Raw genomic sequence first — 23,752 nt, 5'->3', positions numbered from 1 at the left:
TCAATCCTTCACGTTATGTGTGGTGTAATGGACAAGTTACTTTGTCGTAAAGCAATATACTAGTATTTACTATGGTAGTCCCCGATAATGTTCGTGCAGAGACTGAATTAACATAATGTGACGGTTTAATTACTAAAGCAACAAATATGCATGGCACTCTGACTCTGTATATATATATTGTATAAATTAGTTTGAATTATTTACAATACCTGAAACAGAACCGTCGTCATCTCGTTTCACAAAAAAAAATCTTACTACATTGCCTTCGTCATCGTTACATTTTATCATCTTGCGTGGCAAATTAAACATTTACCAACATTGTGACGTTTTATGTGAGTGATCTAACAATTAGGGAGATACTCAACCTTGAAAGAATTTAAATGTAATACTTGTAAGTGGTCGTCTTTGCCGATAAAACGACTAGAAATGACGATAAATATAACATATGTTACTAAGATTGTAGTCGAGCAAGAATATTTTATTATTCAACGTCAACACTAGTTTAATTTCTATTGTATCAAATGACTATATCAAGTACTCTATGCTACTAAAGGCCTAAAAAAATAATTGTTTGGTTCTTGTTTATACCCGACCCCACCTAGTTTTTCACTGACGACCTTAAACTTTTTTTTTACGAATTTGAGAGAAAAGAAATTATATAATCGCGAAAATTGTGTGAAGTCTCGCAAGAAATAGTGGATGCGGAAACTGACATCAAATCAAAACAAAAAAATATTTATATGATTGAATGTAAGTATCTAGCTGGAGAGAACGGCTCTTGAATTATATATATATATATATATATATATATATATATATATATATATATATATATATATATATATATATATATATATATATATATATACATATATATATATATATATATATATATATATATATATATATATATATATATATAAATCTACCTATTTCCCCCCCCCCCACCTATTCTAAAATCGGAACCACACAATTATTTTCATTAGGCCCTATCTGAAGAGACAAAGTAATCATCATTCTGGAAATTACATCTGATTCAATATTTGAAAAAGACGGCAAATGCTTTCACCATCATAATCTATGTGGTGAAAATAATTGTAATGGTCAGACATATTTTGGCTTCTTGTGTAGTACTGAAAGGTTAAATCATTTGGAAGGCTTTAGATATATATCTGGAGTCTTATGATCATTAAATGTAGTGCAATTTAATTCTGGAACACGAGAAATCAATCGCAAACTGGACAGAGGACATGTATGCTCAGCCTGACAACGCTAACCCGTGCGGGTTGGGCCCAACTTTGCTGTTTCGGCAAACCCGTGATATGTATGTCCCGACGGTGTTGTTCCTTGGATCAGGCGGTGTTGGCAAGACTGCTATCATCCGCAGACTGCTATATAATCAGTTCGACGAACGCTACCTACCAAGCGTTGAAGAACACCACACGGTCGAGTTCCTGGTTGGACGACGAATGACGAAAGTCGAATTGATCGACACATCGGGTTTGTTTCCGAATAGTCTGCATCGGAGAGCAATGATTGCAGATTCAGCTGCTATCGTCCTCGTGTATTCAGTCAATAACCGCATCTCATTTGATAATGTTTCATGTTTAGTCGGCGAAATAACCGAGGCGAAACAAGCGAAGAGCCCACAGCGTCTTCCTTTAGTGGTGCTGGGGAATAAAAGTGATCTGGTCACCAGAGAAGTTGGACGAGCAGAAGCTGCCATGGTCGCTAAATACGAATGGTTCACGGAGCACTTCGAAACCTCGGCCCTAGAAGGATGGAACGTTATAAGACCAATCTCCGAAGCATTGGAAAAAGCAACGCGTCGACGACATTCTAGTGTGGCAGTCCCTCCAAATCTCCAACAATCACCAGAAGATTAAAAATATGCATAGACCATCTGTAAAAATGACTTACTGAGACTAAAAAGAAATATTGGCAGTTGCTTTGGATTTGGCGGACTATTCCAAAGAGTGTCGACATGAAATTTTAAGGTAATTGCCGTCAATCAATACTTTTCTCTATGATTCGACTGCAGCCATGCAATTACTGGACAGTCTACCCGTAGACTCATGTTTATTGAGAAAAAAAATTGTTGTCAGAAACTAAACCTTTAAAGCTTAATACAATGTTACAATTTCGTCAGTCTGGTCTGTCGACTCGAGATGGCACATGTACACCCTTTTGTGTGTTTTGTTACAAAAATGAAATTAAAATACTGAGCTAGTTTGACCACAAATGAAGATGCTTGAGACACTCGATTTTTTTTTCAAAAGTGCTTTAATAGCATTTGAGGGGTTTATATATACTCAAAAACAGAACAGATCATTATAGTCATCAATAACTTAGAAGTCGAAATTGTGTAATATTTTAAGTTCTCGGAGTTTACATTTCAGCGGATCTGAAATTGGAAATCAATACTGATTCTACTGTAAAGAAAGCACAGCGAAGATTATTTTTCTTATTAGATGATTGAGACGCTTCCGTGTCAGCGACAGAGAGTTGGTCAATTTCTAGCTAGCGGTGATTGAGAGTGTCCTGACACTGTCAATTATCATTGGGTGGGGCAATGCTACAGTCGATGACCGCAAACGCCTCAATCTAATCGTTAATAGCACTGCCAGTACTAGTAGCATCATTAGGTGCCAACTTCCATCACTTAGTGCTTAGTGATTTGTGCAACGCTTGAGTCAATTGTAAAAACAAATTAAAGAGCTCAATCAATTGTCAAAGATGATTTCCATCCAGCACGTAACATCTGGTAATTTATTCCAACTTATGCGCTCAGGTGAGCGGTACGGTTAGATGAAATCAGGTTCTAATCGCACATTGCTTAGCTTTTATCCAACTGCAGTCCGCACTCTTAATGAATTAAACCAAGTTCTCTGATAGCGCACCAATCTCCAAAAGTATATCTTCCGACCTGATCATAATTGAATCCAGACCGAATACTGAATTCGGGATCGGAATCACCGTCCTTCAATGATGGTCCCAACTCCCAATATACATCAGAAAGATGCTCACTAATATTTAGGTGACGTCATTCGTCTGTTGATTCATACGGGACATATATCACCCTACCCTACCCCCCCCCCACACACACACACAGACAAACACACACGTACAGCCGATCCTCACCAATATCAACAACACCTAAAAAAAAAGTAATGACTATATATAGTTCCCTGTCGGTCGCTATTTTATCCTATGACGCACTAGATTGTAAAAGATGAGGGTATGCGTCATCAATCAATCCGTTAATATCATGAAAGAAAAACCGCGACGAAGCAAATGGGGGCCTAGTACCACTGCATTTACAGTTTTCGAAATTAAAATGGAAGAAATGATAGTGATGTCAGTCCAATCATACAGCCTACTTTTATATAATGACGTCCGATTCTTTTTTGTTACGATGTATTTGTTAACAGTGCAATTTGTCAAAAGTTTGGCTTTACTTTACAGTGTGATGCATTCAATGAAAAGAAAATGAGGCTTTATAGCAAGAACTTGAGGTTCGGTCCAAGTTACTAGTACTGGAGCTGGAACTATTTGTTTTCGTACGTTCTCTAAAAATTTGCGATGTTTGTATTTTGATGAAGTACTTACTGTACGATTGCTTAGTGATCAAACTCTATGAGAATTACATGAATCTACCATTTGGTGACAAGGCCGTCAATAAACCACACCATACTGTTTTCACTCATCACCAAATCAGTATGGAGTGATGATGGTCGAATGGTTAGAGTGGCTTGCTTGGAATCTGCAGGTTTGAGCCCCATCGATGCCTGAGTCTTGGCTAAAGTCCTTGGGCAAGATTTGAACCACGACTGTGCCTCAGTCAACCCAGCAGTGTAATTGGGGACCTGGTAGGATAGAAATGGCAATGTGAATGTTTAAATCCTATGCGCTTATAAAGGTTGCAATTGATTGTATGCTCCCCAAGGAGTTGAGGAAGTGTAAAGGGCCGTCGGGCCGCTATAGATCTATGCCAGGGGTAATAAGAATTGTAAAGCGCTTTGAACACAAAGTGAGAAAGCGCTATATAAAAACCAACATTTAAGTATTATTATATTATCATATACATTGTACATCAACAACTAGAAGACATGGTAATGACCCGTTTAAGTAACATTCAGTCGAGCTTTATGGTGGGTTAGAATGTAGATACACGCCATATACACAGTATTCGAATTATAGAATCTGCCGTTTCACATAAGGACCTACAACTTTTGCTACCTGTCGGTCTTTACGACCAACATTCATTTCCCCTAAATTTCGCACAGTGGAACTTGTGATGAGCTACGACACTGCATATCGTTTTTCAATACAGAGTACAAATTAATTTCAACAAGAAATCGAACATTTCATGATTTACGAAAAATACACCGATCAGAGTTTCCAGAACAATTTCTTCCCTTGGCCATACAATCCTTGACAAAATAAATGATTCATATCGAGTAACGACCCGCAAAATTCCTCTCCTCCTGAGTACGGTACAAATCTACACCATAGATACCTCGAACCAATTAGTTGTCTGAGAACAATTATCTAATTGTGATTCTTCAACATTGACAGTGATGGCCATCACCACCCACCCCCCCCCACCCCCCCCCCACCCCCCGGCCCTCCACAAGATAACAATAGCTCCTTCTCCCCTCCTCATGATAATAATACCGGTTACTGTTGGCGGCCGGGCCAGTCACGACTTTATCTTATAGTATTTACCAAAAACAACAGCGCAGTAGCTGTACAATTAATTAGATCTTTTTGTGAGTTTAATATAGTAGTTTTTATCACATAATCACCCAGTTTTATCACATGAACAATGTAACAGGCCGCTTTACACACATGTGTGGGCATTTGTGTTGAGTTGTAAAGTCAATAATTGCCACTAGAAAGTAAAAGCTGAGGGCAGAATCTACCAAAATAATGTTATGAAAGGAAAATTTATGAACTAAAATAGATCTACCGTTGGTTTTATTGTTGTCAAAATAAATATGGAAAAAAAACACCAAATGATTGACAACAAATCCTCTGTATTGAAAATAGAGTGTACTATGACAGTGTATACGCTTGTTGTTAATACGTTTTACTTATTAACTATATGCAATTGGTTTTTATATTTACTTTTATTAATTCATTTATACTATTGGTTTTATGCTCTATTGTATGGTGTAATTTAGTGTAATAGGGGTATATTGACACATCGAAGACAAGCAACAATGAACGACTTGCATAAAAACCATTTGGGACTTATAAGAATAATCACTGATCGACAAAACCTTGTTAATTGGATTAATAAAACTTGGCAAAGCATTTTGGAACAGCAGAGACTAATATTACATTTCATGGTTTGATAAGAACAGTTTTATGGCCTCTTTATGCGTGCGATTTTCAAAAATTTCTTAGTCCACTTCTGTTAATCTCGGCTGAATCATACTTTGATGGTTTCTGTACAAAAAATACATCTCTAATGTGCAAGTTTTGAATTCCACCTTTGATAGCAAATACCAAATTCCGTGGCGTATCAACTTCATGGCATTTCAAATTCGACGTAAACAAAGAAATATATTTTTGCCATGACGTGACCTCAAGAGGTTCAATAGTTCGACTAAACAAGTACAGGCCTCGAATAATTATTACTGAAGTTATTTGATTTGTACGATTGCCTATGTTCCTTAGGGAGCCTTCAGTATTTACAGGGAGGGGTAGGCCGGAGGAATAGGGGTCTAATTTCGTCAGTCTGGTCTGTCGACTCGAGATGGCACATGTACACCCTTTTGTGTGTTTTGTTACAAAAATGAAATTAAAATACTGAGCTAGTTTGACCACAAATGAAGATGCTTGAGACACTCGATTTTTTTTTCAAAAGTGCTTTAATAGCATTTGAGGGGTTTATATATACTCAAAAACAGAACAGATCATTATAGTCATCAATAACTTAGAAGTCGAAATTGTGTAATATTTTAAGTTCTCGGAGTTTACATTTCAGCGGATCTGAAATTGGAAATCAATACTGATTCTACTGTAAAGAAAGCACAGCGAAGATTATTTTTCTTATTAGATGATTGAGACGCTTCCGTGTCAACGACAGAGAGTTGGTCAATTTCCAGCTAGCGGTGATTGAAAATGTCCTGACACTGTCAATTATCATTGGGTGGGGCAATGCTACAGTCGATGACCGCAAACGCCTCAATCTAATCGTTAATAGCACTGCCAGTACTAGTAGCATCATTAGGTGCCAACTTCCATCTCTTAGTGCTTAGTGATTTGTGCAACGCTCGAGTCAATTGTAAAAACAAATTAAAGGCTCAATCAATTGTCAAAGATGATTACCATCCAGCACGTAACATCTGGTAATTTATTCCAACTTATGCGCTCAGGTGAGCGGTACGGTTAGATCAAATCAGGTTCTAATCGCACATTGTTTAGCTTTTATCCAACTGCAGTCCGCACTCTTAATGAATTAAACCAAGTTCTCTGATAGCGCACCAATCTCCAAAAGTATATCTTCCGACCTGATCATAATTAAATCCAGACAGAATACTGAATTCGGGATCGGAATCACCGTCCTTCAATGATGGTCCCAACTCCCAATATACATCAGAAAGATGCTCACTAATATTTAGGTGACGTCATTCATCTATTGATTCATACGGAACATTTATCACCCTACCCTACCCCCTACCCCCCCCACACACACACACACACATAAACAAACAAACAAACAAACAAACACACACGTACAGCCGATCCTCACCAATATCAACAACACCTAAAAAAAAGTAATGACTATATATAATTCCCTGTCGGTCGCTATTTTATCCTATGACGCACTAGATTGTAAAAGATGGGGGTATGCGTCATCAACCAATCCATTAATATCATGAAAGAAAAAACCGCGACGAAGCAAATGGGGGCCTAGTACCACTGCATTTACAGTCTTCGAAATTAAAATGGAAAAAATGATAGTGATGTCAGTCCAATCATACAGCCTACTTTTATATAATGACGTCCGATTCTTTTTTGTTACGATGTCTTTGTTAACAGTGCAATTTGTCAAAAGTTTGGCGTTACTTTACAGTGTGATGCATTCAATGAAAAGAAAATGAGGCTTCAGCAAGAACTTGAAGTTCGGTCCAAGTTATTTTACAGGAGCTGGAACTATTTGTTTTCGTACGTTCTCTAAACATTTCCGATGTTTGTATTTTGATGAAGTACTTACTGTACGATTGCTTAGTGATCAAACTCTATGAGAATTCCATGACTAACCATTTGGTGACAAGACCGTCAATAAACCACACCATACTGTTTTCACTCATCACCAAATCAGTATGGAGTTATGATGGTCGAATGGTTAGAGTGGCTGGCTTGGAATCTGCAGGTTTGAGCCCCATCGATGCCGTTTGTTTCTGAGTCGTGGCTAAAGTCCTTGGGCAAGATTTGAACCATGACTGTGCCTCAGTCAACCCAGCTGTGTAATTGGGGACCTGGTAGGATAGAAGTGGCAATGTGAATGTTTAAATCCTATGCGCTTATAAAGGCTGCAATTGATTGTATGCTCCCCAAGGAGTTGAGGAAGTGTAAAGGGCCGTTGGGCCACTATAGATCTGTGCCAGGGGTAATAAGAATTTTAAATCGCTTTGAACACAAAGTGGGAAAGCGCTATATAAAAACCAACATTTAAGCATTATTATATTATTATATACATTGTACATCAACAACTAGAAGACATGGTAATGACCCGTTTAAGTAACATTCAGTCGAGCTTTATGGTGGGTTAGAATGTAGATACACGCCATATACACAGTATTCGAATTATAGAATCTGCAGTTTCACATATATAAGGACCTACAACTTTTGCTACCTGTCGGTCTTTACGACCAACGTTCATTTCCCCTACATTTCGCACAGTGGAACTTGTGACGAACTACGACACTGCATATTGGGTTTTTTCAATACAGAGTACAATTAATTTCAACAAGAAATCGACCATTTCATGATTTTCGAAAAATACACCGATCAGAGTTTCCAAAACAATTTCTTCCCTTGGCCATACAATCCTTGACAAAATAAATTATTCATATCGAGTAACGACCCGTCGGGCCAGTCACGACTTTATCTTATAGTATTTACCCAAAAACAACAGCGCAGTAGCTGTACAAGTAATTCGATATTTTTGTGAGTTTAATATAGTAGTTTTTGTCACATAATCACCCAGTTTTATCACATGGACAATGTAACAGACCGCTTTACACACATGTGTGGGCATTTGTGTTGAGTTGTAAAGTCAATAATTGCCACTAGAAAGTAAAAGCTGAGGGCAGAATCTACCAAAATAATGTTATGAAAGGAAAATTTATGAACTAAAATAGATCTACCGTTGGTTTTACTGTTGTCAAAATAAATATGGAAAAAAACACCAAATGATTGACAACAAATCCTCTGTCTTGAAAATAGAGTGTACTATGAGAGTGTATACGCTTTTTGTTAATACGTTTTACTTATTAACTATATGCAATTGGTTTTTATACTTACTTTTATTAATTATTTTATACTATTGGTTTTATGCTTTATTTTACGGTGTAATTTAGTGTAATAGGGGTATATTGACACATCGAAGACAAGCAACAATGAACGGCTTGCATAAAAAACATTTTGGACTTATAAGAATAATCACTGATCGACAAAACCTTGTTAATTAGATTAATAAGACTTGGCAAAGCATTTTGGAACAGCAGAGACTAATATTACATTTCATGGTTTGATAAGAACAGTTTTATGGCCTCTTTATGCGTGCGATTTGCAAAAATTTCTTAGTCCACTTCTGTTAATCTCGACTGAATCATACTTTGATGGTTTTTGTACAGAAAATACATCTCTCATGTGCAAGTTTTGAATTCCATCTTTGATAGCAAATACCAAATTCCGTGGTGTAGCAACTTCATGGCATTTCAAATTCGACGTAAACAAAGAAATATATTTTTGCCATGACGTGACCTCAAGAGGTTCAATAGTTCGACTAAACAAGTACAGGCCTCGAATAATTATTACTGAAGTTATTTGATTTGTACGATTGCCTATGTTCCTTAGGGAGCCTTCAGTATTTACAGGGAGGGGTAGGCCGGAGGAATAGGGGTCTAATTTCGTCAGTCTGGTCTGTCGACTCGAGATGGCACATGTACACCCTTTTGTGTGTTTTGTTACAAAAATGAAATTAAAATACTGAGCTAGTTTGACCACAAATGAAGATGCTTGAGACACTCGATTTTTTTTTCAAAAGTGCTTTAATAGCATTTGAGGGGTTTATATATACTCAAAAACAGAACAGATCATTATAGTCATCAATAACTTAGAAGTCGAAATTGTGTAATATTTTAAGTTCTCGGAGTTTACATTTCAGCGGATCTGAAATTGGAAATCAATACTGATTCTACTGTAAAGAAAGCACAGCGAAGATTATTTTTCTTATTAGATGATTGAGACGCTTCCGTGTCAGCGACAGAGAGTTGGTCAATTTCTAGCTAGCGGTGATTGAGAGTGTCCTGACACTGTCAATTATCATTGGGTGGGGCAATGCTACAGTCGATGACCGCAAACGCCTCAATCTAATCGTTAATAGCACTGCCAGTACTAGTAGCATCATTAGGTGCCAACTTCCATCACTTAGTGCTTAGTGATTTGTGCAACGCTTGAGTCAATTGTAAAAACAAATTAAAGAGCTCAATCAATTGTCAAAGATGATTTCCATCCAGCACGTAACATCTGGTAATTTATTCCAACTTATGCGCTCAGGTGAGCGGTACGGTTAGATGAAATCAGGTTCTAATCGCACATTGTTTAGCTTTTATCCAACTGCAGTCCGCACTCTTAATGAATTAAACCAAGTTCTCTGATAGCGCACCAATCTCCAAAAGTATATCTTCCGACCTGATCATAATTGAATCCAGACCGAATACTGAATTCGGGATCGGAATCACCGTCCTTCAATGATGGTCCCAACTCCCAATATACATCAGAAAGATGCTCACTAATATTTAGGTGACGTCATTCGTCTGTTGATTCATACGGGACATATATCACCCTACCCTACCCCCCCCCCCCCACACACACACACAGACAAACACACACGTACAGCCGATCCTCACCAATATCAACAACACCTAAAAAAAAGTAATGACTATATATAGTTCCCTGTCGGTCGCTATTTTATCCTATGACGCACTAGATTGTAAAAGATGAGGGTATGCGTCATCAATCAATCCGTTAATATCATGAAAGAAAAACCGCGACGAAGCAAATGGGGGCCTAGTACCACTGCATTTACAGTTTTCGAAATTAAAATGGAAGAAATGATAGTGATGTCAGTCCAATCATACAGCCTACTTTTATATAATGACGTCCGATTCTTTTTTGTTACGATGTATTTGTTAACAGTGCAATTTGTCAAAAGTTTGGCTTTACTTTACAGTGTGATGCATTCAATGAAAAGAAAATGAGGCTTTATAGCAAGAACTTGAGGTTCGGTCCAAGTTACTAGTACTGGAGCTGGAACTATTTGTTTTCGTACGTTCTCTAAAAATTTGCGATGTTTGTATTTTGATGAAGTACTTACTGTACGATTGCTTAGTGATCAAACTCTATGAGAATTACATGAATCTACCATTTGGTGACAAGGCCGTCAATAAACCACACCATACTGTTTTCACTCATCACCAAATCAGTATGGAGTGATGATGGTCGAATGGTTAGAGTGGCTTGCTTGGAATCTGCAGGTTTGAGCCCCATCGATGCCTGAGTCTTGGCTAAAGTCCTTGGGCAAGATTTGAACCACGACTGTGCCTCAGTCAACCCAGCAGTGTAATTGGGGACCTGGTAGGATAGAAATGGCAATGTGAATGTTTAAATCCTATGCGCTTATAAAGGTTGCAATTGATTGTATGCTCCCCAAGGAGTTGAGGAAGTGTAAAGGGCCGTCGGGCCGCTATAGATCTATGCCAGGGGTAATAAGAATTGTAAAGCGCTTTGAACACAAAGTGAGAAAGCGCTATATAAAAACCAACATTTAAGTATTATTATATTATCATATACATTGTACATCAACAACTAGAAGACATGGTAATGACCCGTTTAAGTAACATTCAGTCGAGCTTTATGGTGGGTTAGAATGTAGATACACGCCATATACACAGTATTCGAATTATAGAATCTGCCGTTTCACATAAGGACCTACAACTTTTGCTACCTGTCGGTCTTTACGACCAACATTCATTTCCCCTAAATTTCGCACAGTGGAACTTGTGATGAGCTACGACACTGCATATCGTTTTTCAATACAGAGTACAAATTAATTTCAACAAGAAATCGAACATTTCATGATTTACGAAAAATACACCGATCAGAGTTTCCAGAACAATTTCTTCCCTTGGCCATACAATCCTTGACAAAATAAATGATTCATATCGAGTAACGACCCGCAAAATTCCTCTCCTCCTGAGTACGGTACAAATCTACACCATAGATACCTCGAACCAATTAGTTGTCTGAGAACAATTATCTAATTGTGATTCTTCAACATTGACAGTGATGGCCATCACCACCACCCCCCCCCACCCCCCCCCCACCCCCCGGCCCTCCACAAGATAACAATAGCTCCTTCTCCCCTCCTCATGATAATAATACCGGTTACTGTTGGCGGCCGGGCCAGTCACGACTTTATCTTATAGTATTTACCAAAAACAACAGCGCAGTAGCTGTACAATTAATTAGATCTTTTTGTGAGTTTAATATAGTAGTTTTTGTCACATAATCACCCAGTTTTATCACATGGACAATGTAACAGACCGCTTTACACACATGTGTGGGCATTTGTGTTGAGTTGTAAAGTCAATAATTGCCACTAGAAAGTAAAAGCTGAGGGCAGAATCTACCAAAATAATGTTATGAAAGGAAAATTTATGAACTAAAATAGATCTACCGTTGGTTTTACTGTTGTCAAAATAAATATGGAAAAAAACACCAAATGATTGACAACAAATCCTCTGTCTTGAAAATAGAGTGTACTATGAGAGTGTATACGCTTTTTGTTAATACGTTTTACTTATTAACTATATGCAATTGGTTTTTATACTTACTTTTATTAATTCTTTTATACTATTGGTTTTATGCTTTATTTTACGGTGTAATTTAGTGTAATAGGGGTATATTGACACATCGAAGACAAGCAACAATGAACGGCTTGCATAAAAAACATTTTGGACTTATAAGAATAATCACTGATCGACAAAACCTTGTTAATTAGATTAATATGACTTGGCAAAGCATTTTGGAACAGCAGAGACTAATATTACATTTCATGGTTTGATAAGAACAGTTTTATGGCCTCTTTATGCGTGCGATTTGCAAAAATTTCTTAGTCCACTTCTGTTAATCTCGGCTGAATCATACTTTGATGGTTTTTGTACAGAAAATACATCTCTCATGTGCAAGTTTTGAATTCCATCTTTGATAGCAAATACCAAATTCCGTGGTGTAGCAACTTCATGGCATTTCAAATTCGACGTAAACAAAGAAATATATTTTTGCCATGACGTGACCTCAAGAGGTTCAATAGTTCGACTAAACAAGTACAGGCCTCGAATAATTATTACTGAAGTTATTTGATTTGTACGATTGCCTATGTTCCTTAGGGAGCCTTCAGTATTTACAGGGAGGGGTAGGCCGGAGGAATAGGGGTCTAATTTCGTCAGTCTGGTCTGTCGACTCGAGATGGCACATGTACACCCTTTTGTGTGTTTTGTTACAAAAATGAAATTAAAATACTGAGCTAGTTTGACCACAAATGAAGATGCTTGAGACACTCGATTTTTTTTTCAAAAGTGCTTTAATAGCATTTGAGGGGTTTATATATACTCAAAAACAGAACAGATCATTATAGTCATCAATAACTTAGAAGTCGAAATTGTGTAATATTTTAAGTTCTCGGAGTTTACATTTCAGCGGATCTGAAATTGGAAATTAATACTGATTCTACTGTAAAGAAAGCACAGCGAAGATTATTTTTCTTATTAGATGATTGAGACGCTTCCGTGTCAGCGACAGAGAGTTGGTCAATTTCTAGCTAGCGGTGATTGAGAGTGTCCTGACACTGTCAATTATCATTGGGTGGGGCAATGCTACAGTCGATGACCGCAAACGCCTCAATCTAATCGTTAATAGCACTGCCAGTACTAGTAGCATCATTAGGTGCCAACTTCCATCACTTAGTGCTTAGTGATTTGTGCAACGCTTGAGTCAATTGTAAAAACAAATTAAAGAGCTCAATCAATTGTCAAAGATGATTTCCATCCAGCACGTAACATCTGGTAATTTATTCCAACTTATGCGCTCAGGTGAGCGGTACGGTTAGATGAAATCAGGTTCTAATCGCACATTGTTTAGCTTTTATCCAACTGCAGTCCGCACTCTTAATGAATTAAACCAAGTTCTCTGATAGCGCACCAATCTCCAAAAGTATATCTTCCGACCTGATCATAATTGAATCCAGACCGAATACTGAATTCGGGATCGGAATCACCGTCCTTCAATGATGGTCCCAACTCCCAATATACATCAGAAAGATGCTCACTAATATTTAGGTGACGTCATTCGTCTGTTGATTCATACGGGACATATATCACCCTACCCTACCCCCCCCCCCCCACACACACACACACAGACAAACACGTACAGCCGATCCTCACCAATATCAACAACACCTAAAAAAAAGTAATGACTATATATAGTTCCCTGTCGGTCGCTATTTTATCCTATGACGCACTAGATTGTAAAAGATGAGGGTATGCGTCATCAATCAATCCGTTAATATCATGAAAGAAAAACCGCGACGAAGCAAATGGGGGCCTAGTACCACTGCATTTACAGTTTTCGAAATTAAAATGGAAGAAATGATAGTGATGTCAGTCCAATCATACAGCCTACTTTTATATAATGACGTCCGATTCTTTTTTGTTACGATGTATTTGTTAACAGTGCAATTTGTCAAAAGTTTGGCTTTACTTTACAGTGTGATGCATTCAATGAAAAGAAAATGAGGCTTTATAGCAAATACTTGAGGTTCGGTCCAAGTTACTAGTACTGGAGCTGGAACTATTTGTTTTCGTACGTTCTCTAAAAATTTGCGATGTTTGTATTTTGATGAAGTACTTACTGTACGATTGCTTAGTGATCAAACTCTATGAGAATTACATGAATCTACCATTTGGTGACAAGGCCGTCAATAAACCACACCATACTGTTTTCACTCATCACCAAATCAGTATGGAGTGATGATGGTCGAATGGTTAGAGTGGCTTGCTTGGAATCTGCAGGTTTGAGCCCCATCGATGCCTGAGTCTTGGCTAAAGTCCTTGGGCAAGATTTGAACCACGACTGTGCCTCAGTCAACCCAGCAGTGTAATTGGGGACCTGGTAGGATAGAAATGGCAATGTGAATGTTTAAATCCTATGCGCTTATAAAGGTTGCAATTGATTGTATGCTCCCCAAGGAGTTGAGGAAGTGTAAAGGGCCGTCGGGCCGCTATAGATCTATGCCAGGGGTAATAAGAATTGTAAAGCGCTTTGAACACAAAGTGAGAAAGCGCTATATAAAAACCAACATTTAAGTATTATTATATTATCATATACATTGTACATCAACAACTAGAAGACATGGTAATGACCCGTTTAAGTAACATTCAGTCGAGCTTTATGGTGGGTTAGAATGTAGATACACGCCATATACACAGTATTCGAATTATAGAATCTGCCGTTTCACATAAGGACCTACAACTTTTGCTACCTGTCGGTCTTTACGACCAACATTCATTTCCCCTAAATTTCGCACAGTGGAACTTGTGATGAGCTACGACACTGCATATCGTTTTTCAATACAGAGTACAAATTAATTTCAACAAGAAATCGAACATTTCATGATTTACGAAAAATACACCGATCAGAGTTTCCAGAACAATTTCTTCCCTTGGCCATACAATCCTTGACAAAATAAATGATTCATATCGAGTAACGACCCGCAAAATTCCTCTCCTCCTGAGTACGGTACAAATCTACACCATAGATACCTCGAACCAATTAGTTGTCTGAGAACAATTATCTAATTGTGATTCTTCAACATTGACAGTGATGGCCATCACCACCCCCCCCCCCACCCCCCCACCCCCGGCCCTCCACAAGATAACAATAGCTCCTTCTCCCCTCCTCATGATAATAATACCGGTTACTGTTGGCGGCCGGGCCAGTCACGACTTTATCTTATAGTATTTACCAAAAACAACAGCGCAGTAGCTGTACAATTAATTAGATCTTTTTGTGAGTTTAATATAGTAGTTTTTATCACATAATCACCCAGTTTTATCACATGAACAATGTAACAGGCCGCTTTACACACATGTGTGGGCATTTGTGTTGAGTTGTAAAGTCAATAATTGCCACTAGAAAGTAAAAGCTGAGGGCAGAATCTACCAAAATAATGTTATGAAAGGAAAATTTATGAACTAAAATAGATCTACCGTTGGTTTTATTGTTGTCAAAATAAATATGGAAAAAAACACCAAATGATTGACAACAAATCCTCTGTATTGAAAATAGAGTGTACTATGACAGTGTATACGCTTGTTGTTAATACGTTTTACTTATTAACTATATGCAATTGGTTTTTATATTTACTTTTATTAATTCATTTATACTATTGGTTTTATGCTCTATTGTATGGTGTAATTTAGTGTAATAGGGGTATATTGACACATCGAAGACAAGCAACAATGAACGACTTGCATAAAAACCATTTGGGACTTATAAGAATAATCACTGATCGACAAAACCTTGTTAATTGGATTAATAAAACTTGGCAAAGCATTTTGGAACAGCAGAGACTAATATTACATTTCATGGTTTGATAAGAACAGTTTTATGGCCTCTTTATGCGTGCGATTTTCAAAAATTTCTTAGTCCACTTCTGTTAATCTCGGCTGAATCATACTTTGATGGTTTCTGTACAAAAAATACATCTCTAATGTGCAAGTTTTGAATTCCACCTTTGATAGCAAATACCAAATTCCGTGGCGTATCAACTTCATGGCATTTCAAATTCGACGTAAACAAAGAAATATATTTTTGCCATGACGTGACCTCAAGAGGTTCAATAGTTCGACTAAACAAGTACAGGCCTCGAATAATTATTACTGAAGTTATTTGATTTGTACGATTGCCTATGACCCTATGTTCCTTAGGGAGCCTTCAGTATTTACAAGGGGGGAGGGCCGGAGGAATCGGGGGTGGGTCACATTTTACAAACCTGTTCTTGGGGGAGGGTCATATTTTGCATTACAATATTTGGGAGAGGGTCACATTTTACAAGCCGTAGTTTTGTGACAAATTGAAGATGCAATTATTGTCAATTTGTTTTGTGTGTTTTGATATGTAAAAGTGAGATGAGCACTCAAACATTTATTTTTATGAGTACTTTACATGCCAAAATACAAAAATAACCAGATTTAAACTGAATGCCTTCCGTCAGGGCAGTCTTGCAATTTCATGATTCATGCAAGAAATTTAGCTCTACATCTGTGATTTTTTCAAGTCCCAGTGAAAGTTAGTTGTCAAAAACGTTGTTCAAATACCAGGAAAGCTTGCCATCCTCGACTGCACTCAGCTTTTGTGATCCCTACATACCCGGGATATGTACACCCGTTTCCATGGCAAATAATAAATGAAATTGAAACCCACATAACATTGCTATTACGCATCAGAAAGTTTATTCACTCCATGGTACGGATCGTAACACACACACACACACACACACACATACACACATACACACACACACACACACACACACACACACACACACACACACACACACACACACACACATAGACTTTCACCCACTAATACATCTCTTCCTTACCGAAGAAAAAACACATATATTGTATTGTAAGAGAATTGTTTGATAAAATGATGCATTTTGTTGAGTGTACCATCACTCACACTGTCCGTGAATGTTGTTGTTAACATATGATGGTGATGGTAGCAGTGGTGGTGGTGATGATGATGATATCAGGGAACTTTTACAAGTGACCAGATCAGACAGAGTGTGCACAACATGGAAAGCTCGTTTTAGATACTAACTAGATTGTGTATGATTATAAGAGAAAGGTAATTAGCCAGGTTTTTTTACTGTTTGTCACTTTATATGTACAAATATTTTTTTTACTGTTTGTCACTTTATATGTACATATTATTGCTTTCTAATACAGAGTCAAAATCATTTAATTTGTATTGTACACATATAATGGGAATATTGATTAACGTTCAGTATATGCAATTGTCATAGGGGGGTCATGTTTTACAAAATGGGACAAAGGGGAGGGTCACTTTTTACAAATGGAGAATGTGGGGGTCATGTTTTTCTTAGCAGACCATGTGTGATTTCCTCCGCCCCCCCCCCCTTGTAAATACTGAAGGCTCCCTTATATATATTTTCTAGCGAATATCTTTGGAAGGAACAGTTATACCTGAAGGCAATAATTGACATAGTGTTCGGGTATATAATGTTTATATGTTGTGTGTGTGTGTGTGTGTGTGTGCGTGTGTGTGTGTGTGTGTGTGTGTGTGTGTATGTGTGTGTGTGTGTGTGTGTGTGTCACTACGTCAATGGGCTAAAGTTCACTTAAATTCAAATATATATTGATGTATTTGAGTACTCACTTTATACTGGGCTAATCATTAACCGTTATCAGATTATTGTCCGCTCTAATTCAATTTGGATTTAAGCTTTTCCAGGCAGTGTAGATGGATGGATGGACGGACGGACGGACGGACGGACGGACGGACGGACGGACGGACAGACGGACGGACGGACGGACGGACGGACGGACGGACGGACGGACGGACGGACGGACGGACGGACGGACGGACGGACAGACAGACAGACAGACAGACAGACAGACAGACAGACAGACAGACAGACAGACAGACAGACAGACAGACAGATAGATAGATAGATAGATAGATAGATAGATAGATAGATAGATAGATAGATAGAGGGCGGCATTTGACCACAAAATTCTTGATCTAAAAAGAGTAGAGTACCCCACGCATCTAAGATAATTTTAGCAAATAATTTAAATGTGATGGTATAGAGCAGAAATAAAATGAACCACCAGTACATGAGAGTAGACATATTACGTCTGTTGAAGCATTCATACACATCACCTGCTAGAGTCTGATAGCTGGTAAGTACTGGGATTGCAGTTTTAACATATGTACTTACGTAATTATAAAAAAACTATAAACAAACTCCGCAACAACTGCAAAAAAATGCACTCTAATCTAAAAGACCCTACTGGTAAAATTAATAATGATTCTCCTTTTATTTTCCACACAGCACTTCGTCTTCCACAGCAAAGTAATACAGAAGGATTTGGGTAAAATGAAGATCGCACTGGTTGTACTATTGGTTACCCAACTGTATGTAGGACTTGGTCCTTACGTCGGTAAGTAATACTAAACTTGGAGCTGAGAGCTTTTTTAATAACTCAAAATAATGGGAAAACTAGATTACACATGTTTGAAACCTTAAGTTCTGAATATTTGAAAGTCTTTGTAATATAATTTTTATCAAAATGAAGCTTTTGTAATTTTCGCAAGAATGTTCTGCGGCATTGTATTTGAATGTCCGGATTCGTATAGGTTATTCTTGCTCCCTCTGTGGCAAGTGTGTTAGTACAACTAGCTGCATTATGTTTATATGATGATATCTCGATAAAATTAGGTTCCAACAGTTAACTACTTCAGTAACAGAAAGGCACATTGTTTTAAATTTGTACTTGTATTGGCTCCACCGTCGAAGACAATCTAAGATGATATGTGAATACAGCGAAATAAAAAAAGGGGAGATAAGAGCGTTTCTTTTTCTTCGGATATTGGACCGTTTCCTAGCTTTCTGTAGAAATTATGAACTTCATAACCATTTTCAGAGATCAGTGATTGAAACATTCATTCTACAATCGAGAAGTTTTAATGAAATATTCCTGAATTTAGCTAATGCATTCCAATGTATTCAGATTTCTCTGGTAGCCATTTTGGATTCATCGTTTCCGACGAACTATATTATTCCATCCACTATGCATATCGAAAGAAAACAAAATTAGGGTTGTCGGTGGCCGAGTGGTTAAACCACTGCGGTCCCCATTCAGGGTTCCATTATATTTACCACGCTAAAAGTAATAACAGTGACGCTCAGTTTGACTCTACCAAACAACGCAGGTTTTCCCCGGGTACTCCGGTTTCCTCCTGCATTAACACTGAACCCATGAGGGATGGCCCTCACTGGACTTCGTGGGAGACAAGTGTTTATAAACTTAAAAAACTATTTATTATCAAATCATCATCATCATCATCATCATCATTATTATTATTATTATTATTATTATTATTATTATTATTACTTAATTATTATTAAGTGAACATCAACAATCATGGAATATTCTTTCCCCTTTTTTCAGATGCTACCTGCGGAGATAGCTGTTCTGAATGGACTCGCTGGTTTGACAGAGACGACCCCAGTGACACTGCTGACTCTGAAACTCTTTTCCGTATCAAATATGAAAACCCGAACGATATGGTGTACAAAAAATGCGACAGTCCAACTGCAATACAAGTACGAAAGAGAGGTACTACCGAGCTAGTGAAGCCAAGTGATGGGGTATTTCAATATTTCGACACTATAGATGGATTCCTGTGTCTGAACAAAGACCAGTGTGGTACTTGCGATGACTATGAAGTGAGATTTTGCTGTTCACGTAAGAATAACACAATTTAATGTATAAGTATTACTTTGTGATTGTAGGCCCCGTAGCCTGTGATGCTTACCACAAAATGGTGACTTGTGTGGCATGATTAATTCAGTGGTATTAATCCCAAAAGCGAGAATGCTTTTGGATATTTTTGTCTTCTTTTGTAAAACGACGAAATAGAATTTATGTACTTAAATTCGAAAATGTTTCGTTACCAAAGAAATTATTTGAAAATTAGTCACCAAATATATTCGCTTCTTTGCCTAACCTTCCATCAAGCCATAACTGTAGATTAGGTATATTCTTTTTCAAAGTTGCAACTGGAACATTGTTTGAAAATGTGTTGTTAGATACAATAACTTACTCGGCGTAACACAGTACACCCTCATCATATGTGGGTAAACGTATTTGGTAGCTGCATACATTATATGCATGGTACACCCAAAAATCAGCTCCATCGATGGTAATCACGATTTCAACATGTTACTGCACTATATATGGATAATATGCTGACCCCTCTTTAACAAACCCAATGTCTAATTATTAGTTAACAATTTTCAGTGAATAGATGTGAATAGATCAAGTTGTGGTTGTGATATTAAAAAAGATTATACGCTACAGTTTCAAACTAGTGCATTTTTAACATGGCGACATATTCAAAGCCATGCCTTTACTCAAGATGTACGCCACCTATTGTCAACATTGACCACTAGTCAATAAATACAATGTTTTGTTTTTTATAAAGCAATTGGCCAATTTTAGTGAATATATATCCGGTTACTTGATGAAGAAAATGTCCCAGTTGCAGCAAGTACAGGTTTAAAGCGGGTTATATAAAGTGTGATTGCTATTACCATGAATGCATGAAGGAAGTTAACTGCGCTTACACTTAGGCCTAAAAAAATTGGTTGGTTCTGGTTACCCGACCCCGCCTAGTTATTCACACCGACCTTAAACTTTATTTTACATATTCGGGGAAAAAATAATAAAATCGCGAAAATTGTGAAGTCTCGCAAGAAATAGTGGATGCGGAAAGTTTTAACTGACATCAACTTAAAAGGACAATAAAAACTGTTCTTCCGATCTGTAACAGCTGTACATCTGATGACAGAGAAGAAGCCAATAACACAGAGACCTATATATGGAAAACAACGGAAAACATTACATGAACTAGACACTCACAAATGAAAAAAAAATCTACCTACCCCACCTATTCTAAATTTGAGCGTAATCGGAACCAAACCATTTTTTGTTAGGCCTTAACGGCTGCAGGTAATCGAGCAACGTTGAGTGTTTGTTTGTAGAAAAGACACCCAGTGAAAAGGTCCATTTTCAAGGTCTTAAATCATGGAATACATTCATATTTCCAGCTATACTTCAGTTCCCTTTTAATGTCGTGTATTCTGAAAGGTTGACGCACTTCAGCGATTGAATGTCCCTCTTTCAAATGATCTTAATTTAAGGAATTTCCTTCTTCATCTTCTTCCTCCTCTCATTTCTATGATCAAAGCTGATGGATGCCAATCCTGGACTGAATGGTACGATAGGGACAACCCAAGCATCACGGGTGATTGGGAGGACCTAAAAAGTTTGAGAAATGAGAACCCCAACGACAATATATGCGCCAGTCCGACAGCACTTGAAGTCCGTTTGAAGACAACCAAAGCACCCGTACAACGCTATGGAGACATGAACTTCTACAAGTTCGATACTCGGTCAGGATTTGTTTGTCGCAATGGAGACCAATGTAACGGCCGTCAGTGTTGTGACTATGAAGTGAGATACTGTTGCCCATAACGACGACTTAACAGCAGCGACGGGAATTCGATCCATGATGATATTAAACCACGTATATTGTCAACTTCTGATTTCTAACTTCCTTCACCTGACTGTTAATGTAGACAACACATGTCATATCTGAACGAAGTGTAACCTTAAGAAAACACAAAATTCATTCAGCTCAGCAAATAATTGTAGATCAATTTTGAATTCTCATTATGTTGTAATTTGACTAGATTTGCATTTATTAAACTTTCTTAGCTCTAAAATAATATCTAATTAGAACTATTAATGACATAATACCAAATTCACGTCAGAGCTAGATTAACTACCACATGTATTTCTAATTCGCAGGAAACATAATCTAATTAAAATCATCTCATCAAAGCATTAATTACCTCGGTTTGAATTTGTTGCTGGTGTTTGAATGTGAAAGGGTGAATTTCTCGTTGCTTGGCTGAAATCAACTGTTAATACCTAACAAAAGAGTGATTTCTCACAGCAGGGTCGCATGCAGGCAAACGTGGAATAATTATATTTCTGTTAAACCAACCCACCAACCCCCACCCCCATCAAAGAATGTCATTATCTGTCGTAAACCACCTTACTTTCTGAAGGAGTTGATAGTGACTTGGCCCTCCAAAATTACGTCCTCTATGGAACTCTTCTCGAAATGGTTTGTTGTTTTTCCCCGAAAAACATTTTCTCCGTAAGGACCTCATTCTTGTGCTCCCTTGTGATTTGTATACTTAGATATCACCCTTTCAATTTTTTTATTTTTTTTTACAATATAGCATGTTTAGACAGGGCTACGCCAATAGCCTGCTTTGGATATTTTGTCCAGTAGTCAAGTCTTATATAATTGAAACCATTCGTTGATAATACACGGATACATTATCTTGGCCAACTAACAGTACACCCGTATACCCTGATATATGTCAGTTGTTTCATTACAAACTAAACTATGAGATGAACACTAAGTCTTGCTTCATGTAGGTCTCATACTCCACAGTTCGGTGAGAGGTTTGACTGTGTTCAGTATAATGTTTATTTTGGTCAAATGACCTGTCAATACCCCTTTTACTGCTAATACTTGGAATAATTAAATATTGCAATGATTCCGTCGATAGATCAACTATAGTTCAATGTAGAATAAAAAACTAAAGTGGGGGTGGGGGTTAAGCTATTTTAGTTCTCTTCCTACAAAATCGGTTTTACTTTTTATAGATGTTTTGTACCCTAGATACAAATATTTCTTTTAAAAATTTCAAATTCACAAATGGAAGAATTTTTGCTATATAGTACATGCATGGCACAAAAATGACATATAAAATGAAGTGTCAACAAAAGAACTATTCTTTACTCACTTCATACTGGCTTCATATTCATAGCACTACGTATAACTACATATTGATTTGAAATTGATTATGCGGTTTGAAGCGATTTTCAATTTTGGCCAATTTTAATAGTTAGAAGGGGAGAGGGGTCTGAGGCTTAAGTATAAGAATTTCGGGTTTTTTATCCTACTTTGAACTATTCATCTCGCCCCCAGGGACATCAAGGAACTCGAGTAGAGGACAAATATTTGCAAGGTTTTATTTGTGAAGTGTTTATCTACACAATGGTTAAGGCTGTAGTCAATTGCTCATAAGATTCACCCACTTCTGTATCATACTTGTGATATAAACCCTGTGACCTTTATACAGACTATGTGCCCGATTTTTTGACGCCTTTACGTCACTACTGTCAGAACTCGATTCTGAGCTTGACGATTCCTAGACTGTAAGATACGTCGTGTCGCTCCGCCCTCGCCGGCCTCCTCTCAGTCAAGCAATCAATGATTAAAGTAAGAGTTCAACAAGGTGTCTTTATTTTGTCAATACAAATAAAAAGAGAGGAAAATAAAAGTTTACTTCTTGGTTTAAATCAAAATCAAGTAATCAAACAAACATACATACATACATACATACATACATACATACATACATACATACACACATACACACACACACATATATACATACATACATACATACATACACACACACATACATACATACATACATACATACATACATACATACATACATACATACATACATACATACATACATACA

At 37.4% G+C, this 23,752-nt stretch overlaps 2 protein-coding genes across 3 annotated transcripts in view; both read left to right on the top strand.

Moving 5' to 3' along the window:
• The window catches only part of LOC144439666 (uncharacterized), a 22,255-nt gene extending 238 nt beyond the window's left edge, over window positions 1-22,017 (top strand). Inside the window, exons 1-4 of one of the 2 annotated variants that reach the window (XM_078128904.1) lie at window positions 18,231-18,293; window positions 18,446-18,554; window positions 19,566-19,862; window positions 21,367-22,017. In XM_078128904.1, the coding sequence (XP_077985030.1) occupies window positions 18,491-18,554; window positions 19,566-19,862; window positions 21,367-21,653 (648 nt within the window). In that variant the 5' untranslated portion in view covers window positions 18,231-18,293; window positions 18,446-18,490 and the 3' untranslated portion in view covers window positions 21,654-22,017. Of the gene's footprint in view, window positions 1-18,230; window positions 18,294-18,445; window positions 18,555-19,565; window positions 19,863-21,366 lie in introns of those variants that run through there. The other variant, XM_078128911.1, reaches the window with a different exon arrangement.
• Window positions 1,251-1,886, top strand: LOC144434581 (GTP-binding protein Di-Ras1-like). The gene has a single exon (XM_078123053.1). It carries the CDS (start codon window positions 1,251-1,253, stop codon window positions 1,884-1,886), a length of 636 nt encoding a protein of 211 aa, XP_077979179.1.
• Window positions 22,018-23,752: the final 1,735 nt, after the last annotated feature.

This window comes from Glandiceps talaboti, chromosome 1 (genome assembly GCF_964340395.1).
Source record: "Glandiceps talaboti chromosome 1, keGlaTala1.1, whole genome shotgun sequence".
In the NCBI taxonomy this organism is placed as follows: domain Eukaryota; kingdom Metazoa; phylum Hemichordata; class Enteropneusta; family Spengelidae; genus Glandiceps; species Glandiceps talaboti.
The sequence above is the reverse complement of the archived record's forward strand: the minus strand, read 5'-3'. Positions and strand labels throughout refer to the sequence as shown.

Bases quoted from the DNA above. Each gene is read 5' to 3' on its own strand.
- LOC144434581 (XM_078123053.1), top strand. From the start codon at position 1,251: ATGTATGCTCAGCCTGACAACGCTAACCCGTGCGGGTTGGGCCCAACT.